Source organism: Solanum lycopersicum, chromosome 3 (assembly GCF_036512215.1).
Source record: "Solanum lycopersicum chromosome 3, SLM_r2.1".
Classification (NCBI taxonomy): Eukaryota; Viridiplantae; Streptophyta; class Magnoliopsida; order Solanales; family Solanaceae; genus Solanum; species Solanum lycopersicum.
In genome coordinates this window covers 34963367-34986021 of record NC_090802.1, presented here as the reverse complement: position 1 = coordinate 34986021, position 22655 = coordinate 34963367, and the positions used below count along the sequence as shown (strand labels likewise).

General features: G+C 34.5%; 1 protein-coding gene across 3 annotated transcripts; it reads right to left on the bottom strand.

The window, feature by feature from the left end:
* Positions 1-1772: 1772 nt before the first annotated feature.
* On the bottom strand, positions 1773-19543 carry LOC101249615 (1-acyl-sn-glycerol-3-phosphate acyltransferase 2). 3 transcript variants are annotated; one of them, XM_010319624.4, is made up of 13 exons: positions 19246-19498; positions 19075-19140; positions 16789-16910; positions 16437-16559; positions 15545-15584; positions 15366-15439; positions 10918-10977; positions 10434-10511; positions 10011-10169; positions 3516-3641; positions 2594-2686; positions 2331-2417; positions 1773-2250 (listed from the first exon to the last, which is right to left on the bottom strand). In XM_010319624.4, exons 3-13 carry the CDS (start codon positions 16867-16869, stop codon positions 2044-2046), a joined length of 1128 nt encoding a protein of 375 aa, XP_010317926.1. In that variant the 5' UTR covers positions 16870-16910; positions 19075-19140; positions 19246-19498; the 3' UTR covers positions 1773-2043. The 3 variants fall into 3 exon arrangements, with proteins under 3 accessions (XP_010317926.1, XP_010317927.1, XP_004234840.1); XM_010319625.4 differs by lacking the exon at positions 19075-19140 and having other exon boundaries at positions 19246-19543; XM_004234792.5 differs by having other exon boundaries at positions 19075-19525.
* Positions 19544-22655: the final 3112 nt, after the last annotated feature.

Below are 22655 nucleotides of genomic sequence, written 5' to 3'. Positions count from 1 at the left end.
AGTGTGCACCAGTTAATGTGAATAGTTGCAAATAGTACAATACCTAAACATTTAGATCAGAGAACCAGATAATCAGGTGCTCCCTTAATGTGAATAATGACAATGCAACCTAGTGCATAAATACAATCCTGAATCCCAAACTCGTATGTGAGAATGTTATCATGGGTGTGTATCTATAAAAAGTACAAGACTGAGTTTGCATCCTTGTATTAAAAGCTCAATTTTATTTTTGTGAATTGTTTAGCAAAACATTGAGGGAATCATTATCAGTTGCTGGTCATTTTATCATAGAAGACTGAGTACCAAAGTAATTTTTCTCGAATTGTTCCCTTCTAAGAGCGTTTGTGAATATATTAGCAACATGATTGCTCCTCTATCTTACATGACTTCATGATGATCGCCCTTTCTTAACGTTGTCATGAAAAAAGTGATGGTGCATACATGTTAATGTGTTTAGTTCTTAGCCATATTAACCTCATTATTGTTTTTGACATGATGAGTATGCAACCCAGGGAGATACCATAATCCTTAAGTTGCCACTTAATCCATTCTAATTGAGCACAACTAGAGGCTGCAGCCACATATTTATCTTTCGCAATGAAAAGTGACACTAAATTTGCTTCGTTATGGACCAGGAAACAACACAAGATAGGTCCCAATGTGCCATATTGATTGTGCTTTTGCAATTAATAATGTATCCACATCCAGCATAATCTGCATAGCTAAGAAAGCAAGGTAATTGATGGGTGTGCCTCTTTTATGCGTGGAAAAAAAGAGTAAAGTTATTGTTGGTAAGCAAACTGTTGAGAGCTCGCTGCACCCAAAATAGAAATAGAAGGGGATAGAGGGTGCTATTTGAGACCCTGGGATGAGGAGAAGAAGCCATATATAAAGTCATTAATCAAAATGGAGTAACAAAACATTAGAAATAAAATTTTGTATAAGAGAGACCTATTTTTCTGATAAACCAAATCTTTTAAGGACTACAACAAAAAATATTCTTATCCATTACATCATAAGTTTTAGTCGGGTCAAATTTGATAACAATGTACCACAAATATTAGGTTTAGACATTCCAAGAACAATTTCTTAAGCAAGCATAACATATTCAATAATCAACCTACCGGTAATTAAGCCACTTTGATTCTGTAAAACTTCCTTTTAAGTTTAGATAGCACCTTCTTATCAAATAAGACTGTGAATGTGCGCTCCATTTCATTTACCATGTATTAATAAGGTCAATCTTCTCATTCCCTAGATATTTGAAACTTTCTTTTAGATAAATTGTATATCAATCCTCACTTCCACACTAATCACGTGTTATTACATTGAATCTGTACTCTCATCAACCAAAATTATGTCATCCACAAATAATATTACGCCATGACTCCTTACCCTGATAAGAGGTACAAGTATTTGATTTCGAAATACATGAAGTGTGGCATGTACAAAATAAATTATAGTGGTGTTTAGTGTAGTTAATTAATTTTGATAAGAAGCTTGCTTGCAACACTCTCCGTTATAGAAGGTAACAGCGTAATAGATTGAAGAAAGAAAAGATAGAAATTGAGAGCTGACCTAAATTAGAAAGTATTTAGTTTCTCTCAAACACATCAAACGACAAATCCCTGCAACAAAGAACCTAATTCATTAAGCTAACAGCGTAAATTATCCATGGTAGTCGCAACGATGCGATGGTGTCTTGAGATTTGTTTACTGCTTTCACTCTGAAAGTCATTTCAGTTTCCAAGGACATCAACACAAAGAAGCAGTTTACCAACAACAGACATAACTGTAACAAATTAACAATTAATGAATTTGACCAAACATGGAATCCACATCCTTAGAAACAAAAATAAACAGAAGTTGGTTCACTTTGGCCAAAAATTACAGGTCTAAAATAGACAAGCAAGTTGCTATATAATACAAACATCATCTTCGTAATTGTGGTGATCAAGGCTACAAACTGAGGTTCATTAACCATATCAGATGAAAAACATAATTAGAGTGTTTTGTCCTCCTGCCCATTTCATCTAGCCTGATTTACACAGTCTTTTCCTTTGCTGGTGCAACCTTGGCAGCAGTAGAGCGTTCTGACTTTGAGAAATTAATCAAAATTTGCATGAGCACTGTAATAATAGCCATGAGAGCAGCTGATATTGCCACACCCTTCCATGACGACAACAATGCAGTTGCTTGTAAAAATTTTATGGTTCCTAAGATAAGAATGCATGACCAAGATGCGACTACCTGATATTAGGAGAGACAACAGTTAGTTTGACATAAAAAAGGAACCAGAATATCCCCCAGCATAATCAAAAGTATCTTACCACAAGGGATTTGATTGGGCGGCCAATGTCTTGCAGCTTTTCTTCTCCAAAAGTGTCTTCAGCAATATGTTTGTCCAATAACTTATCCTGGTGGAAAGCAGGTCACAAGACAACACCAAAAATATGAGACTCATTCCAAGGAGATCAAATGCTTTTCAGACATCACAAATAAGCACAAGAAATGGTCATTCCACAATAAATATTTTGGTAAGAATATTCTTTTGTTGATAGAATTTTGGCAAGGATATTTAACAAGGACAAACCTTGGCCACAAAGATATCTCTACACCATTGGGCAATGGCATCATCATTTTCAGGCAGATCCTTCATCTCATGCCGCTTGAGGTGCACATGCACCTACACAAAAGAAAAATAAACAACTAAACACTAGAAGAAATAAACCAAATTGATATTTTGATCCCAACAGGTTTTCAAGTACTATTAAGGCACCACCAAGATACAACGCTTAATGTTGTGGCTTCATTAACACCTACGAATAGGATATGCCGAACTCCACATGTTCCATTGGCACCCATAGGAACTCCCACATCACACACTAGTTGTGGCAAAATCATAAGCAAGAAGTTCTTTCCAAATGCACTGGTCGTTAACGTGAATTTCCACTCTCATCCACAAGAGATCGTCTTCACTGTCCTGTAAAGATTCCTCTAGGACTTCCACTTCAAGAATATTTACTACTGAAGCCCCTCTTAAAGTCCCAAACAAGCTTAAGAATCCTATTTGGTTCAGCCATTCAGCTCTGGACTTAGATCTTACAGAAACAGTTGTTGAACTACATTTTATGTCATTAAGGATCGAAATAGAGTCATCACTAAAAATAATAATGAAATCTACGCCCTCCTTTCGAACTTGTTTGGCACAACTACTTCCTTATTAGTACCAATCCAAAAAGAAGAGCAAATTCCTATATCCGGAAACAATTAACTTTGAACTCCCATTTACCCTTAACAAGAAGCTTTTACAACAACAAAAATGTTATGGCATGTTTAAAACAACAAATTACAAAAGTCCTATAGCCACACCATTATGGCATGTTTAACCTTTCTGCCAAGTCAAATATACCAAGCAAATTCGAACATAAGTAGCTTCTTTTTTTTGTCAATATCCATCGGCAGAGAAGGAAAAAGAGAAACAGAGTTCCAACTTAATGGACAGTTTTATTTACCACAGAAGGTTGCCCCTTGAAGAGTCTCAGCATTGTAGGTGCAGGTGAACTTTTGGGGATGCATATTGTTGCATCATAAATGGCTGGAACAAATGAGCGCATATGACTTACTGCAGTAACAAAACCCTGAAATTAACAAAATACAAAGACATCACTTCAGGATATACACAAAAGAGATAGCAACGCAATGAAAGAATCGAGTTGAAGTGGATAGAATCCATTATAAACTTGGGAAAAATCTGTTTGGCATGCCTTTAATTGGTGTATTGCATCAGTTACAAATACAATACCGACTGTGATCTCTCAATCGGAAAGAATCAGACTACTTATTTTTATTTCTATCGTTTCCTCTTTCTTTTTCTTTTTCTTTTTTTGAGACAACAATATTAACATAGAACTAAGGAGTGGTCAAAAACATCTACAATATATTTAGGTTGCTATAATTTTGAAGTCGGAAATTCCTAGTTCTTCATTGCTCGATTACTTAAAAGTAAAAACAAATAATCTACCATCTCTTGTAGTTGTCTGCTGATTTTTTTTTGAGGCTGGTTAGTCTATAAATATCCACAGTATACTACAGCCGAAAATGTAGTTCCCCTTCAAAAAAGTATTACATCTTACAGAAGCTTTAAGCTTAATCAACTGATGCCTACAAACAGTCTAGCACATCAAAGGTGTCGTGTCTTCTAGCTAAAATATCCAGTTTATACCAAAAACAAAAAAGAGCTAAGCACTTCATTATAATCTTTTGAAAGCTATTCTGCACATTCTCAAAGCTCCTATTGTTCCTCTCTTTCCACATTATTGTCCACCAAATGCTGGGATAATCTTCCATCTCTTCTCCTTCGAAGAATTGCCATCCCCATCTCAGCTACTTAGAACTCCTTTGATGCTTGCTGGTTTCACCCACCTGAAATGAACATTCTTCATACCTGCTCAATCCACTTACAATGCAAAAAAAAATGGTTAATTGTCTCTGTTTGCTATCCACACAGAGTACATCAAGAGGCAAACTGATATACTCTTCTCTTCATATTTTCAATGGTTAGAACTGCTTTTGACAGCAACCACAATAAGCAGTTTACTTTGTAGGGCTCCTTTGGTTTCCAAATCATCCTCCATGGACAGTCTGTCTCTTCGTATGCAATCTTATTGATTACCTTATATGCCTGAGAATTGACTTTTGATGTCACTCTACCAAACCAGTGAGTCCATCGCCTCAGTAAGATTGCTAAAATATCTACCGAGTTCTGGAGCGCAATTACCTTCTCTATTTCCCAGTCATATAGGTGTCTCCTTAGGAACAAAATGCCAGCCTTGACCAGTCCACATTGTGGCCATTGTTGCATGTTGTTGAGATAACAGGTATAGTTCCGGATGCAACTGCTTCATAGGTGTCGCTCCATTCCATTTCTCCTCCCAGGGGGCAGGAGGTCTTTTGAACAACTTCCACTTTGATTGATGTCTGGAATACAACATAGGCCACAAGGTTCCTGATTGCTCTCCAGAAGTGAATGTTAACGACTTCTGCCATCCACGTGTCCTTCATGTCATACTTTGCTGTGATGACCTCCCTCCAAAGCATATGATCTTCATTGGAAAATTTTAACAGCTACTTCAACATGAGGCTTTGGTTTTGCTTCTTTAAGTTCCTGAGACCTAGGCCAATTGTATTCTTGTTCGCTATCATATCAACTGATCTCATTTAACTAGGTGGAACTTCTCTGTCTTCACTACCTTGCCATACGAAATTTCTCCTAAGGGCATCAATGCTCTTAGAAACACTAGCAAGCATTGGAATTACTGATGTCATATTGGGTGATGGTGCATCAAGTACACTATTGATTAATGTTAGTCTCCCTCCTAAGGAGAGATACTGACTTTTCAATTGATGGGTTTCTTTTCTCACTTCTCCAAAACCCCATTCTGACTTACTTTTAGCTCTCAAAAGCATGTAAGTTGCTGGAAGTTCCCCGATCTTGCCTCCTACTTATTAGCCAAGCTTCCTATCTATGTCACAGTGTTGATATGATAGATAAAGCTCTTCCCCCAATTGATATGGAGTCTAGAGACTGCCCCAAAAAAAAAAATCAAAATCAGGATTTGATCTGGTGTTCTGTGATGCAAAACAGCAAGGTACCATCTGCATATTGGAGGTGAGTTACTTCCAAGTTGTTTAATAATCCTACTTGGAATCCTTTGATCCAACCTTTCCCTTTTGTTGTGTTGATCAAGTTACTCAACCCTTCCATGGCTACACTGAACAGAAGGGGAGATAATGGGTCCCTCTGTCTCAATCCTCCCTCCTCCCTGACAAGCAAAAAATTCAGTAGGTTCTCTGTTGATTAGGATGGAGAATTTTAAAGTGCTAATACAATGTTTGATCCAGTTGATCCGTTTAACCCCAAAACCCATTCATTCGAACATCTGAATGAGAAAATACAAATCTAGGTAGTCAAAAGCTTTGTGGATGTCCAACTTGCAGGCCATTCATGATGTGTTGCTTCTTTGTCTATTTGATACACTCATTAGCAATTAATACAACATCCATAATTTGCCTGCCTTTGATGAAGGTTGTTTGTTGCCTGTCTATTATGCCTTGGATTATTTTTTTTTAGTCTCTCTACTAGAAGCTTAGCTATGATCTTGTCCCTAAATAAGGCCTACAGGTCTGAAATCTTTTAGTTCCTCGGTACACACCTTCTTTGCAATCAGAGCAACAAAAGCTGCATTCAGGCTCTTTCTAAAGAAGCACTTTTCATGGAAATTCTAAATTGCAGCTACAAGATCTACATTGATAATGTCCTAACACAGGTTGAAGTTTTCCATATAGATGCCATCTGGACCTAGGGCCTTGTCCCTTGTGCACATGCCTTGATCTTTCCAGTATCTCATGTGGTTCAAAAAGGGCTTCCAACGTGGAATTGTCTCCTGCACGATCCTATGACAATTCTCCAACTCTAAATGAGGTCTCCACTCTCTGCTTCAGTATATAAGTTCTTATAGAAGGTGACTATTTCCTTCTTGATTTCAACTGAATTTTCTATCATCACCTCCCCTACTTTCAGTCTATCAATAAAGTTGGCTCTCCTATGAGCATTTGTTGTTCTATGGAAGAAGTTGGTATATCTATCCCCTTTACCTTAGCCATGTCACCCTAGACCTTAGTCTCCGAACTATCTCTTCCCTTTTGGCAATATCTTCAAAATCATTCATAAATGTCATTCTAGACAAAATTCCTCTTGCGAGGTTTCGTGTTCCTATATTTCTTCCATTCATGTCAACTGTGTCAACACCAACTGCTTTTGGATTCCCAAATTACCTAGAACTGATTTACTCCAATCTTTGAGTTTGGTCTTCAAAGCCTTATGCGGTCACTAGAACAAAATCAGGATTGCCATCACTAAAGAATGAGTCCCACAAGATCTTAACCTTCTCTTAAAACCCCTCGGTTTGAAGCCACCAATTCTCGAATTGGAAATAAGAATTAGAAGCCCTCCACAATCACCCACTGCATCATAATTGGAGAATGGACTGGTGTTACCCTCCGCAAGATTGATTGTTTTGCTTCTGAAGCAACTATCCAGATCCTCTGGAACAAGGAATCTATCCAACATAGCATATCGCTCCCCTTTTTTCCACGTGTATTTTTCCCCCCCTTCAACTCTAGGTCCATCAGATCCAAGTCATCTATGAACTCCGAGAAGTCTTGTCATGGCTCTGTTAATTCTGAGACACCTCTTCTTCTCTGATGGGTGCCTACTTGTGTTGAAGTCACCACATAGGACCCAAGGACCTAAGAAGAGTCCTCTAGCCGCTTCGAATTCTTCCCAGGTTTCTTCCCTTTCTACTCTTTTTATTTGGAGTGTAGACCCTTGTTGAGTGCTAGTCAAGGTTCCGGTTCTTACCCAATGAAGAAATAGAGCATTTCCCCACGCTACTTTCCACTCCGTCCCAGAACCTTCCATCCCAATGGATAACTACCCCCATCCCACTGGCTTCTTATTGGATATAATTCGCCTACTTCCCCATACTTCCTTTGTCATTTCAGTGATTTTCCCCTTCAGCTTAGTTTCTTGGAGGCGCACTACATCTGCCTCCCAAGATCTAAGCATATTACTAATCAGTCCCCTCACGTTACAAAAGATGATTTTCAGATTCATAATTCTTTTATCGGTAGTACTTATTGGAAATAATTTGCTTGATTTTCTATCTACATAGTTCTTCCTTTAGGGCTATTATAATTCTTTTCTAAATGCGGGAAATGTAGTTCTTCCTTTAGGGCTATTATAACTCTTTTCCAAATGCGGGAATTGTTTGGGCCTTTAGATTGGCCCAAACTATCTTTCAATTGACCCGCTATGGTCCACATAGGTTGACCACTGGGCTAAAACTGACAGCTTCTAACTTCTCTATTTATGCTCTAAAAGTGACTGACACCTCTACCCATATAGGGATAGTGAGGACGAACACTTCAGCTATTAGTTCTAACTCCGGCTGAACAAATTTCCGTCCCCTTTTACCTTGATTCTGGCCCAGTGCAAGTGTTTTTTCAGAGATGCCTGCTCCTCTGTCTCGATATAGCCCCTGCACTGATTGCCAATCATTTTGAAGATGCTTTGCAACCACAGATACATTGGAAGCCCTAAAGTTCTGACCCACACCCATTCTCTATTGATGTTTCTCGGCCAGCCACCTGTGGAAGGGTCCCACCATTCGAGGTACCAATTCGTCTTTTTCCAACTCCAGGTTCCTAACATGACGTAATCTACAATTTTCTTTGATGGGAGCTCAAATAAAGTAGATTGTCATTCATTGCGAAGACACTATTACCTCTTATTGTCTTTCAGGAGTTACAAGCCCATCTCTTGACCTCATTCAAGTTGGGGTGTCCAGTGTCGCAATATGAAATCTACCCACAAGGCATCAATTCAGAAGATCCTTCTCTGAAGTGGATCTGTCTCCTGTGATTCTAATGTTGTTCTTTTTTGCTTGTAGATGTGCCTTCCTCGAGGCCTCTGTTGTCTATTTATTGTTATTGCAAGCTTCTTTGAAAGATGGTGTTTGTTGGCTTGTAGGTGTTTCCTGCCACAGATGTATGGTTTCAGGCACATAGATTAATTAAGTAATTTTGTGGGCCAAGTGTCCCCACCCTCCTTTGTAATAACTCTACGGTGTACTAATGATGATTTGTTCTACCCCTATATAAGCTATGAAACTGATGTATCTCTTATTATCATTGAACTTGAGGGTGTAAAATAACTCTGAGAAGTATTCCTTTGTCCTCCATCTTCTGACTTCTTTCGCCTATGCTTTTGATGCTTCAATAAAGACTAGCACCAACCGTTTGAGTTTCATCAGTAACTCTTAACCCTCCTCATCAAATTCCTGCTACCATTAATACCATGCTTCTACTCTTGACTAGCATTTAGTGATCTCATAGGACTTGAATCTGGCATAGTAGTAAATGTTGTTTTTCCCATGATGCATTAACTCCGGTCATTTCACCGAAGTTGGGCCCCCAATAGAGGAAAAAGTCTAAAAACTAACTAAAGACGGTCTACGTAAAGATTTCGTCCATATTAAAGCCTAAGAGCATTTATTTAGATCTTTTACCCCCTAGATAATTGTGAGATCCAGCAATTGACAAGATTATTTGATTTCCTAACAAGTGTGGTGACGCTTTCTCTCTTTTAATTTCATCTTACCTTTTTCACGATACACAATTTTTCAAATTTCAAACTGCAATTTTGATATATAGAAGGTTTTTTATGCATATAGAACACTGCAGAAGTAACTACATCCACCAGCTAATTATTAGGCTAAGTTCCTCATGGCACACCTAGTTTCTTCTAACGGAGGAATGGGTTTTTTGACAGTTTTACTTTTGAATAAAAAATTTCAGAAGATAATGATTAGTGAAGCAGAACACCGCCAAGTGATTACTCTTCTCCTGTTGAAGCCTTGATGGATAGAGTTACCCAGAACCTGTACTTTTGTGGGAAAAAAAAGAAGTGTTGTTCGGTACCTACGCTAGTGTGGTAGCAAACACTTTGTAGATTGATCAACGTGCACCAAATTAACTTGAATACCATCATAATAAAAAAGTAAATAAAAAAAGAATATTGATCACCCAAATTAAACTACCCCGCAAAGCAGCAAACTGATTGTCCATACACTAATAACAGTATTACCCTGTCATTGAATCCAACCTCAGCAACACTATATCATTCAAATAGATGTGAAGAAGTACGACATTTGATGAGATATCAAACTAACTAATTCCACAAAAAAAAAACATAAAAAAAAAAGGGAACATATTGGGGAAATCTGGCGGATAGAATTAAATTTAAGTGTCCCAACAAAATAAATGTTTCGCAAGGTCCTTCAGTAAATGGCACTACAGAAAGAAAGATCTATCATCATAATGACAATTAAGAGGAACAGTCCGCAAAATATGACCAACGAGAAGAAAGAATGAAATACGAAGCCCACCTTAGTGCGAGGAATCAATACATTCCTTGGAACAGGTAACTCAGCTGAAGCAGCATATTCTTGAGCAGCCAAAAGCTTTGCTTGTGTAAAGCGTGTGCCTTCAACAAAAAGTGCCAACCAGAATGGCAAAGGGTAATCGCTTAGCCGTTGAAGACCTGACTGCAGATTGGGTCACCCACGTATAAAATGACAATAAGTTGGGGTTATTTGGAATTATAAAAGAAGACAGTGAAACACACATCAATGAGCCAAAAAGAAACAGAGAGTATATCCAAATATGAATTGCACATTAAATAATAGCAGTTAGTTTACAGTATCTTCGATTTGCTTGATTACAGCCACATCTTCTTTTAAGATTTAAGACACCCAAAGTTATTTAAATGTTCAATGAACAGGCCTTGGGATGATTTGGCTTAACTTTACCTTCAACGTTCTTTCATCCTTGGCCCAGCTTCTTTCAAGGAAAAGATACTCAGAGAACCACATGGACCAACCAATTACCTGCAGAACACAAAATATTAGTGACCATACTATACAAATCAACAAGGACATAAACTAAGAGAACTGAGCATGTATACAGTAAACATATACTCCCCCCTTTCTCATTTTATAATAATGTTTGATCATGATTTTCTTCCTGTCAAAGATCATCTACCACTGCTTTGTTCAAATAAAATGAAGACAACAGCCTCTTCCTCTCGAGGTTAAACTAATACTACTGTGGAGAATACGCATCTAAGTTATCATTCATTTGTCCATCTTTAACATTCAGATACACAAGTAACTAAGACATCATCTTGGAATTGAGAGCTTCTAATATGCTAAAAGCAATGAGCTACCAAGCATGAAAATAAGCTGCAGTCAGAAAAAGATGCAATATCTTCATATATTTACTTTAAATACTTACTGGGAGGAGTTTTGATGACTTCTTCATTACAGCTAATGAGCTGCCAAGGCAACCAGATCTCTGAGTTTTAAAGATACAAGAATCAATAAGCACGGATCAATAAACGCAATTCAATTGGAAATCAGCTATGAGTTGTGATGTTAAAAAACCAAACAATCATCATGCATCATTGCATCTTCTAAAATGGACATAATTCCGTAGAACTTCATGTAAAATTACTTTTTACTCACGATTCAAAATTACATGCATAAATGCAAATAGGTTTACATCACATCATTTAGCTTAAGGGTGTATCTGCGCTCATACATCCCGACTCTGTGAGGAACATGATGTGAACTGTGAAAATAGAGAACAAAACACAAAGGAACTTGAATTGGTTGACACATAGGGCTGGCAATTTCAGCTCATTTTAAAGATATAAATACATTTAATCCATATATAATTTGTTGTGTCCCTTATATTTTAAGTGGGTAAATATGAGCTTTACCTATTTTTTAAAACTCATATAAATAAGTAGAAAACGGGTAAAATATGGACAACCATATAGACCCAATAACAGTCTAACACATACTCGGCTCTTAGCCTCTACTTAAGTCCCTAACAGATCCCTTCTTCCCATAAGATTCTGAACCTATGCTTTTCAATAGCATGATATCTGAGGCAGTGACTATTTAGTCATCTTTGTCATGACTCGTGAGTAACTGTTTCATCTTTGTGCGTCTCAAAGCCAATTTTGTCAGGCGTTTACTTCCTTTCCCTTTCCCTTCTCATGTTTTGAACGTTAATCCCAATTTGCTTGCATTAGTAAAGGATTAAATTCAAGATTTTGAATCATGTAATGACTTGTTCTGAGAAGTTGGCAATTTTGGATTTAATTAGTCTATCACGCTTGGATAAACAGATAGTAAATAGTAATGTAGAATCACTCCTTCATTAAATAGGAGTACATAATATCTATGTTTCTTGGACTCCTAAGAAATGTTGATGGGTGTCTGTCAGATCCTTCAAAAGTAGTACATTTTTGAAGGATCCGACACAGGCATTTCGGAGAGTCCGAGCAACATAGCTAAATAGTTTGTGGCTTGAATATCAAGTTGATATGCATTTTTATTTTTGAAAAAAAGAAAAATGATTCAATTGAACTGCAAGTATGCAACAATAAAGATAACATGACAGTCTGATTTGATAGCTTACAAATAGCTACATTGGAAATTGACATATAGAAGGTTTAAAGTTCTTTGGCTTTAGTCTATCACGCTTGGATAAACAGATAGTAAATAATAATGTAGAATCACTCCTTCATTATATAGGAGTACTAAATATATATGTTTCTTGGACTCCTAAGAATGTTGATAGGTGTGTGTCGGATCCTTCAAAAGTAGTACATTTTTGAAGGATCCGACACAGGTGCAGCATCATTTCAGAGAGTCCGAGCAACATAGCTAAATAGTTTGTGGCTTTAATATCAAGTTGATATGCATTTTTAATTTTGAGAAAAGAAAAATGATTTAATTGAACTGCAAGTATGCAACAATAAAGATAATGTGACAGTCTGATTTGATAGCTTACAAATAGCTGCATCGGAAATTGACATATAGAAGGTTTGAAGTTCTTTGGCTTTAGGATATTAAAGTGTTAGAATCATTTTACCCAATCCATGTTAGAAATATTTACATGGGTGAAATGCAACACAATCCATTATAGCTCAATCCATTTTCAAACCGCCCATATCCAACTAATCCACCCATTTGCCACCACTAGTTGTAGAAATATGCAAGATAGTTCCTTACATAAGAGAGTTTAGACTATTTGATAAAGAGCTTATACGTATGAAATAAGAGAAGTGATTAGACAGTGAATTCCTAAATATCGAGAATCCTAATCTATACTATAATATTAAAAGGATAAAGCACCTTAAAAATGTTGAATTGAACTTTAATCCTTTATAGACAAAAATTGTTATTACAATTTTTTCGTAATGAAATTTTAATTTTACCTAAATACTATATATACACACACACAGAGAGACATATATATATACACACGCACACATATATGCATAGACATATATATCTATATGCACATACATACATATATAACAACATTAATAATATTATATTCTGAAAATAATTGCCTTGTAGCTTATTTTTGCAAATTTTGACGAGTGGATTTTGCACAAGTTTCTTTGTTAATTCATATGTTCCTGTTGAAGTGTGTGACCATCTCTTCTAAAAGCTTAAGTTGTTAGTAATTATATTCTCATCATGCCCCTACAAGTGTAGGCCTAATTCTTTTTCATGTGCCAAGCACATGGATATTCTTTTTGATATGAGTGGTGGATTCGATCCCAGGAGCTCTGCTTTGATACCAAGGGAAATCAGAAGAAGAAGGGATATTGGGAATAGAATTGTTCTTTCGCTTAGCAACTCCATTTTGTAGGAGTATGTGCACAAGAAGACAATTGCAAGAAAGAAAGGAATCGTAAAGGTAAAGCCTAAGATGAAAATGGTCAATAGAACTACTGTCGTGTTTTTAAAAAAAGGGTATACAGACTCCATTAAGGTCTCATTTGTTTGCACTAAATGAAGGTCTAAATCTTAATCATTGAACTGATCAAGTCTGTAGGAGAGTCTTAATACCATTTAGACTTCTTAAATATGTTTTTAAAATAATCATTCATCGTTTCTCTCTTTGCACGACTTTCTTTCTCTTGCTACAAATTTTCTCTCTTTTCTCAATCAAAACATCAACTTTTTTATCTTTGAACTAGTAAGTTTTCATAATCTTTACAAGTATTTTCTTATTTTGACAATCTTTTAGGGTACATTGATGTTTATCAAAAACACTTCACCTCTGCCCTTTCAAGATTCGTATAGAAAACTTTATGAAGATTCTACTACAACAAGAATTCATGGTTGGAGTCCAAGTTGTACTTAGTCCCATTAAGTTAAGCGACAAAAATTATGGAGTTCTCAAAGATGAGTACTCTATAGGGAATTAACAAAAATAGTGCACCTAGATTTGAAGGATGAAAGGAAAAATCAAATGGCCTTGGATGGGAAGAACCATTATACAGTACAACTAGTAGTATATTTGTTGAAATTGATAGCTACAAAAAAAAAAATGAATGACGCTAGATGTACGCAAGTTAGAAAATTGGATTAAGGTCATCGAAAAAAATAGGAATTCTTTAATTTCTCTAATTAGCTAGAATATTTGTAGGCGTTGATATGTGAAACCTTCTTTATTATTTGATTAGTTAGGTGATCTATTTATTATTTTACTAAAAGATGTTTATGTTGAATTCCTTAAAAGATCATGTTACAATATTTTTTATACTGGTATATAACTTTTATTTGCATATAATTAAATTTTTCTACTAAATACAAACATTTAGATTGTTTTCTTTATCAAAAAACTTCATCTTTTTACAAAAATTAAAAATTTTATAATATTTTATTGATATAATATTTAATTTCATATGCACATTCAGATATTGATGTCTTAATCATCAATGTTCAAATCTAGAGATCACTTCTTAACATTTAGATTTGTATTCAGATCTAGACTTCTAGAGTTTAGATCTTGATGCACATCTTAATATTCAAATGTTTATTCAAATTTAGACGTCTTAATCTTAATGAAAACGAGGCTCAATCTCCTTTATACTGTATAATGCATTATTCTTGTAGGTTACAATTTTTTCTTAAAAAGAACCAGTAATTTTGGTTATTCAACTCTATCTAAGAATCTATTTGAGATTTTTGAAAGGTAATTTCGTGATCCATTGATTCTAGTTGGGTTCTCTCATGTTTTAAGGTTCTGCAAAATAACTGTATAAAGATTTGATTTTTATTGTGTTCATGTTGTATTACTTAAGTCAATGCTAATTAATTGAACCTGTACTGTGCCTTTAGTAGACTATGGTTTGCTTTTTACCTCTAAAAATAGAGTTCACATTAGACAAAATAATCATTTAATTATTTTTTTATATTTAGAAATAATCATTCAATTATGAACCTAGTACTTAGGACTTCGATTTTTAGATTCTTTCGTAAATAGAATTCACTTTCCAATAAATGTAAGAAAATTTTGTCCACTCTTGTGGGTTATTTTTATTAATAAAATTTTCACTCTTAACTTCATTACGAATAATAAATTTCAATCACTTTCAGTTCAGGCTAGAAAAGTTTTGACCATTTTGTAATCCGTTTAGGTATATATGGGTTTTTCGTTGATAAAATTTTAACAAATTAATTTATGTATAAAAATAAAAGCATAAAATACAATTTTTTACTTATTGACGAGATACACACATGCAAAGCATGTACACTAAACTAGTCATATCAAAATTAGGAAGAATATTTTATGCTATTAGCTTGAACATATTAATGAATCTAGAACATTCTAACACATACTAAACGACACTATCAACTTTCAACACAAACCTGAGCCAAGATCCAACCAACAAGCCAATCTATGTCACTTCTATGATTGGCGATGACAAGAGCATGTTCTTTACCTATAAAGATCAATGTTCACTAATCACAATAATCACTTGAAATTGAGCTAACAAAAGATTACGGTAAGATCTGCAACATAAAAATGGAAACAGAATTTGACTTACCCATAAGATTAAATGTTTCTGGGTCGGCGTACACTTTAATCTGCAACCATAAAACCTCATCAATGTAAAAAGAGATCTCATATGACATGCATGGAAAGTCAAAAACAGTATCTCAATAATGTCTCTCTTGGCTCAAATGAAGTTGAATATTTTCCAAGACACCAACTCAACAGTTTTTAAAAATAAAAAAAAAATAAAGGATAAAATTGCAATCAATATACCGGACAATCAAAAAAATTGGAAACACAAATGAGAACAAGCAAGAAGGAAACCTTGTTGCAATTGCTAAAGCGAGACACAAATATTTCAAAAAAGCGTGACAGTATTTTTTAAACAAAATAAAAGATAAAAATCATTCAGATCACATAGAAAACCATTCAAGCAAATTTTATATTGAAGGCTTTCTGAAACATTATGATACTGACACCAACTTGGGCTTCCAATCCCAAAAGTCCAAACTTAATCTATTGATCTCTCTAACTTTCATTAGGATAACAAAACTAAAGTGAAATCGCTATAGGTCGTGTAGAAAACAGAACTACAAATGAAACCAATGAGATGAGGCACACCAACCCATACAGCACTTTGTTAGAAAATCAGCCAATAACAGAGCATGCAACAGATAAAACTACAAGCAAACCCATCAAAATATATAAAAAGACTCAGTTCTTAGCGAATTGCTACCAGAAATCCTATTTTGAAGCTATAAGGAAATAACTCACAGTCCAAAAATCCCAAGACCAAGTCCCGGTAAATAATGTCATGAAATTTTTTCCGGAGCATGAATCTAACATTTAAACTAGACATCACCCCCTCATTAATAAATTTTAGGATCATGAGAATTCTCATCAATTCATGCAAATTAACATAACAGCCTAAGTGCATTGATTACCTTTACACCTGCCCACCAATCAACTATCCACACAAGTTCCAGCCATAAGAGCTCTGCAACGATCCTATTAATCCTCCTGTATGTGCTCTTCGAAATTGGTCGTACAAGGACAAAGCAAGTAGCCTGTGTGATTCAACCATTAAAGCACAATCAATTAGCTTCATCAATTTCATATTAGTATACATCATAAAAAGGCAGCCAACAAACAAATATCCCAGAAAAATAAAAAAGAGAAAACCCCGATGGCGATTCCAAATAGTAAAATAAATCCAGCATACTCAAATATGGTGATTACAAATCAAATTGAAAAAGAAAAAATACGAAAATCAAAATATTGGGAATCAAGAATTACCTGAATTAGATTGATAACAAGACCCGAAATGAAGAAGAGGACGCCCAACGGAACGATAACAGCTGCAGCTGCAATCGCCATAGACAAATACTCCCAAAAAGCAACCCCACAAGAAAAGTAATCTGTAGATGTAAAACAATATGGGGGAATTAATTGAAGAAAACTGGAAGAGAGAGAGAGTGTTGATAAAGAGTTACATTGGGCTAATAAATAGTTGCACATCAAAATTTTGTCATCTTCACACATACCCAACATTTTGAATGGTGTTGACTTCACCTTTTGTAAGAAAACCAACTTGAAATGTTCTTAGTATATAAACATCTAAGAAAAATACTTACAAAGAATCGCAACTTAATTTTTTAGAGAAATTAAGAAAAACTCAACTTTAAAAAGTCTTAACAAATAAACCTTAAAGAAATAGAGAAAATGGATAAGAAGGTTCTTATTACTACTTTAAGAAGGTATAAGCATATAAAGTAGCTGCTACCACGCGGTTATCCAACGATTTAAATTATTTGGCTAACGAGGAAAAATAGATTAAGTACAACGAAAGATGATTTTTTAAGACATTTGAAAAGAAACTAATTTAACACGTAGAAAAAATTGGAAAGACGAGATCGATAAAAGGCAATTTATTTTAAGAAAACAAATCAATACAAAGAAACAAGTTTGTCTTTTCGGGAAATTGATTGAGTTGATTGAAACAAAAGTTGGAGCAAATTACAATCAAAGAACTACAATAATAAAAGAGATAGATTTGGCTCCTGCCCAAATTCAGAATATTGGGCTTACAGGCCCATTTTCATCCTGTCCTAATTCTTAATCGTTCAGTCCTTTAAGACTGTTGCTACTGCTATTTGTGTTTTGTGCCTGGCTATTTGCCACACCTACTGAAATTCATGGGCTTAGCCCATTTTCATTGTGTATTCAATGTAACACTGTTTGTATACATATGTATATGCGCTTCCTTTTGAACTTCATGACAATGCAATTTTGATGAGGCTGACTCAAGAGAAAAACAAGCAATTGGGCCTCTGTGGCCCATCTCAAAGATGCAAGAGAGACCGAAGGAGTGTCCAGTGGACTCAAGATTCTCACATACATCACAAAAAGATACCATATAAGACCAGTGCACATTTAAATGAAATCAGAAATCTGGTAAATAATGTGCATGGTACTGTTAGAATCTTTAGAGGAAATGAAACATCATGAATAAATGAAAAAGCATGACGCAGATTTGGTCATAGCATGGGATGAGCTTAATTCAAAAATTCGACACTACCTACAAGACCAGAGGAATTCTGCTAACTAAATAGAGAAAAAACATAATCAAAAACATAACCTTAAAAGCAATTTAAATTACTCAAGGATTAATAAAATAACCAATATTAAGTTCAATCTATAGAAGACCAAATCAAAACAGTGATGCATAACAATAAGTTAGAATAAAACTTAAAACAGAGGAATTAACGCAGCAAAGGTCAATTGGAGACACGACAAAAAATTAATCACTATAGGAGTAGGAAATCAAGTATTCACATTGCAGCATAACGTTTACACCCAAAATTGAAGAAACTATATCCTACAACATGCATCTAAAGATAAGAAAACACACTGATTAAACGGAATAATGTAAGACATTAAGAAGTTATTTTTATGCTCCTCCTTAAGATGCAAGTAAAGGCTGTAGATCAAAGCAAGATAAATTAAAGCATTATGAGTAACAAACAAATAGGGATACACGTTGAAAGTAATCAAACTTTTTATCAAGGCACACTTCAATATTAAATGAAAATAGAATCACACAGAAATGTCTTAGGATATATGAAGGGGCTGATCATGCAATGGATATACACATCGAGAGTTCTTTAGTCATCTAGAAAGGAGGAAAAATAAACACGGTTTTATCCAAATCATGCTCAACTAGACAGTGAGACCAAATAAGTTTGCATATGAAATGAACTACACAGCTTACACTACCAGATTTAACAACGAGAGGAACCACACATGAGAAACTCCAACAAATACAACTTCAAAGGGAAAAGGTAGTTCATGAGAGTCAAAAACACGAAATCTGTATAATAAAGGAAAGCTAACAGCTAGGACCCAAACTTAAAAGTATGCAAGTAAAAATTAAGAAATTCATTCACACTAAATATCAAGCAAGACAAACGAAACTCCTAATCAATCTTAACACGTGAAAGCTAAAACACGATTACGAACATTTAAACAGAAAATATAGAACAACTAGAAATTAAATAGAATAAAGCTAACAAAAGATTTTACCTTATTCTGAAAGAATAAAATTTCAGGTCTAAACAGATTTGCTTTACGAGAACAGTGTCCTCTCAACTTCGATCGCAATGAAAACAGACGAATAAGAGGGCTATTTATAGGGTTCGAAATTTTTGAGAAAATACAACCTAATCAATGTGGGATTTGTCAGATTTTTCATACCAAGATCAAACGGATTTTTGAAAGGGATTCGGGAAATTGCAGGCCGTGGCTTGATTCTCGAAGGTTCTGGAACGGCTACAGGTATATGGCTGGTGAACTGAACGAATGAGGGGGAAGACGGGCTGAGCGTCGTCGTTTGAAATGGATTCTGTTCTTGCTGGTGGAGTTTACGAGGAAGAAGAGAGAGTTGAGAAAGGGACGCATCTGGGGCCTTTCGTGAGTTAAGAAGGGAAAAAGAGAGGGGAGCTGAGGCGCGTGGGGTTGGGAATGAAGGGTGTGATTAAGGTATTTTTTGATTAAAAATGCCCCTAAACTATTTGAAAAGAGATATACCTTCTGCTTAAAATTTGTTTCATTCATGTTTTTGCTGTTCAATTTTTAGTTCAAATGTGTACTTATCGGCGTTAGTTGTCATTTTGAACATATCCAAAGATCTCAATAGGCCTAGGGCGGGGGGCAAGCTCAAGCAAGATTTTTGGAAAGTAACAATTCCATTCAGTTCGCTTTCGGAAAACTTGCTGGTCGCGGATTAGTTCGTTCTGCGCCGAGAACGAAAATGGACCGCAGAGGGTAGTCGTGGTTGATTTTGATTCGAGGATCTTACGCGGCGGAGCGAACTCTTCTATCGTGTTGCATTTTCTCTGGCGGACCCCCCCCCCCCCGGTCCATCGTACTGGAGCGATTTGAGAAGAACGATTAGGCGCATATTCTATCCTTTCTACAATGCCTATAGACGAAGTGCTTCGTTTCAGATCAATTCTTCGCTCATTTTTCATTTTTTTTAAATGTCACATGGAATTGACATTTATATGAAAATAAAAAAATATCTGACTCATAAGCACCTAATCCGACCCATAAAACAATTCCTTTTAAATAAATTATTCGACCGATTTTCAACAATTTTATTTTATTTTTATTTTTTTGATAAATTTCGAAAATAGGTAATTGATTAATAAAAAAAATATGAGTAATATGAAAAAATATAAAGTTAACGCGAAAAATTCACAAATAATTATAATAACCTTAAATTCATTTTAACCACTTTTTTAAAAAAAATTATTTTTTCGATAAATTCCGAAAATGAGTAATTGATTAATAAAAATATAAAATTAACGCCAAAAATTAAAAAAAATACATTAACCTTAAATTCAATAATTTCAACATTTTTTTTAATTTTTCATTTTTTCGGCTAATCCCAAAAATGAGTTTATTAACAAAAATATGAAAAAAAAATTAAAAAATACGCAAAAAAATCACAAATAAAAAATAGGATTTATTAATCAATTACTTATTTTTGGGATTTATCGAAAAAATAAAAATTTTAAAAAAAAGTGTTTAAATTGAATTTAAAGTTATTATAATTATTTGTGAATTTTTGGCATTAAATTTATATGTTTTTTATATTATTCCTATTTTTTTATTAATCAATTACTCATTTTCAGAATTTATTGAAAAATAAAAATTAAACAAAATTATTGAAAATCGATCGGATAATTTATTTAAAAGGGGGTGGTTTATGAGACGAATTAGGTGTTTATGAATCCAAATATCTTTCCATTTTTATATAAATGTCATGTGGTAAGGTCAAAATGACATGGCAATTCCATGTGGCATTTAAAGAAATGAAAAATGAGTTGAATATGTCCAACATGGCAACTAACGCCCATAAGGGCATATTTGGACCAAAAGTTGGACGGCGAGGGCATGAGTGAACCAAAATTTAAACGGAGGGTATATCTATACCTTTTCGAATAGTTTAGGGTCATATTTGACCCTTTTCCCAAAAATTAATAATAATAACGAAACTAGTAAATACAATGATTAGTAATACATATTATTTTTTTGCTAAGTGCTCGGTTCATTATTTCTCATCCCATCCGCATCTTGTATACGAATTAGAATTAAGTGTGTCTATGGTACGGGGTCGGCCGGTTATTTTTAAAAAAATATATTTTTCTAATTTTTTATGTATTTTATAATGTATAACTAGAATTAGATTTTTTAAAAAAAATTATCCAATCATATTCGTTTCTCTTTGATTTTGGTACGATTTCATTTATTTTTTCAGTTTTTTTTTACTTTTAACGTATCACCTCAAATGACACTAAAATATTTTTTTCGCAAGTGTGCTCGTGAAGAAGCACTTCAGTTTTTCACTAAGAAGTCAAGAATGTAAAATCATGTAGCCATATCATTTGATCATAAACTTTTAATAAGGTTGTTTGTATAAGTTTGTCATATTTTTTGATGGAGTATCTAATATAATATATATAGAATTAAATCTAATTAATTAAAGACTAACTAAAAAAGCAAAGGGTTATGTTCCGTCACAAGAACCTATGACCTAGTTTATAGTTATATTTTAGAAAAAAAGTTATGAAATACATTTATATATTAAATTTAACATACTTTTAAAATAAAAAAATACATCTAAGATTATTTGGTTCTATACGGGAAATTTTTCAAAATTTTTATATAAATTAAATAGATCATCCCAATTGTTCGGAACGGTTATACACTATCACGATTCGAGCCTATACCCTAGATGTGATCGGTATTCGAGAACCATTTTACTTTCGTCGGCTATAAGCGGAAGACTAACTCAAGCATACAAAAGCTTAAAACTGAATTAATTTCAATACACTGAAATACTCAACCTTTTTAAAATTCTGTACAAAACTCAAAATAAAAGTAAATACAGAAACTCCTCAACTATGTCTATATATGAAGCCTCTACTTTTTCATATTGATATCGGGACAAGACCCATGACATCTCAGAACTACTAATTGTAAAATAAAGGTGAATTTTTCCGAAATATAAATAGGCTCACCAAAGCTGACAAAAATATCACATGACCCCCCAACGAAACGCTTGTGGATGATCCTGAATACATGTATCTGCATGATGAAATGATGCGAGTCAAAGGGCTCAATACATGGAATGTACGAGCACGAAAGGGAAATTCTAAAACATAAACATAAGCTTGAACTGATGAAAAATAAATATACTTACCTTTTCTCAACTCAACTCAGAGAAAATAGGTTCAACTCAATAATAAGATACTCAGTGCAATGAAACATAGTTCAACTCAGCTTAGAGAAATAGGGGTCAATTCGATAATAAGATACTCAACGCAGTGAAACATAGTTCAAATTAACTCAGAGAAATAGGGATCAACTCAATAATAAGATACTTAACGCAATGACACATAGTTCAACTCAACTTAGAGAACTAGAGCTCAACTCAATAATAAGATACTCAATTCTGTGAAACATAGTTCAACTCTCGATACTCAAGGATAAAGCAATAACAAAAGATGCAATATATGAAAAGTTTTTAAAACACTAGATAACAACTCAATGTATTGAAGAATACAATAATAACTCAATTTGTATATAAAAATACAATA

What these genes read in the sequence shown, in the direction of transcription:
- LOC101249615 (XM_010319625.4), bottom strand. Translation starts at nt 16,869, where the DNA reads ATGGCGATTGCAGCTGCAGCTGTTATCGTTCCGTTGGGCGTCCTCTTC. An exon ending in ATTGGTGGGCAGGTGTAAAG is followed by an intron (nt 15,585 to 16,436) that starts GTAATCAATGCA and finishes TTATGGTTGCAG; the next exon opens with ATTAAAGTGTACGCCGACCC. An exon ending in AGAAACATTTAATCTTATGG is followed by an intron (nt 15,440 to 15,544) that starts GTAAGTCAAATT and finishes TGATCTTTATAG; the next exon opens with GTAAAGAACATGCTCTTGTC.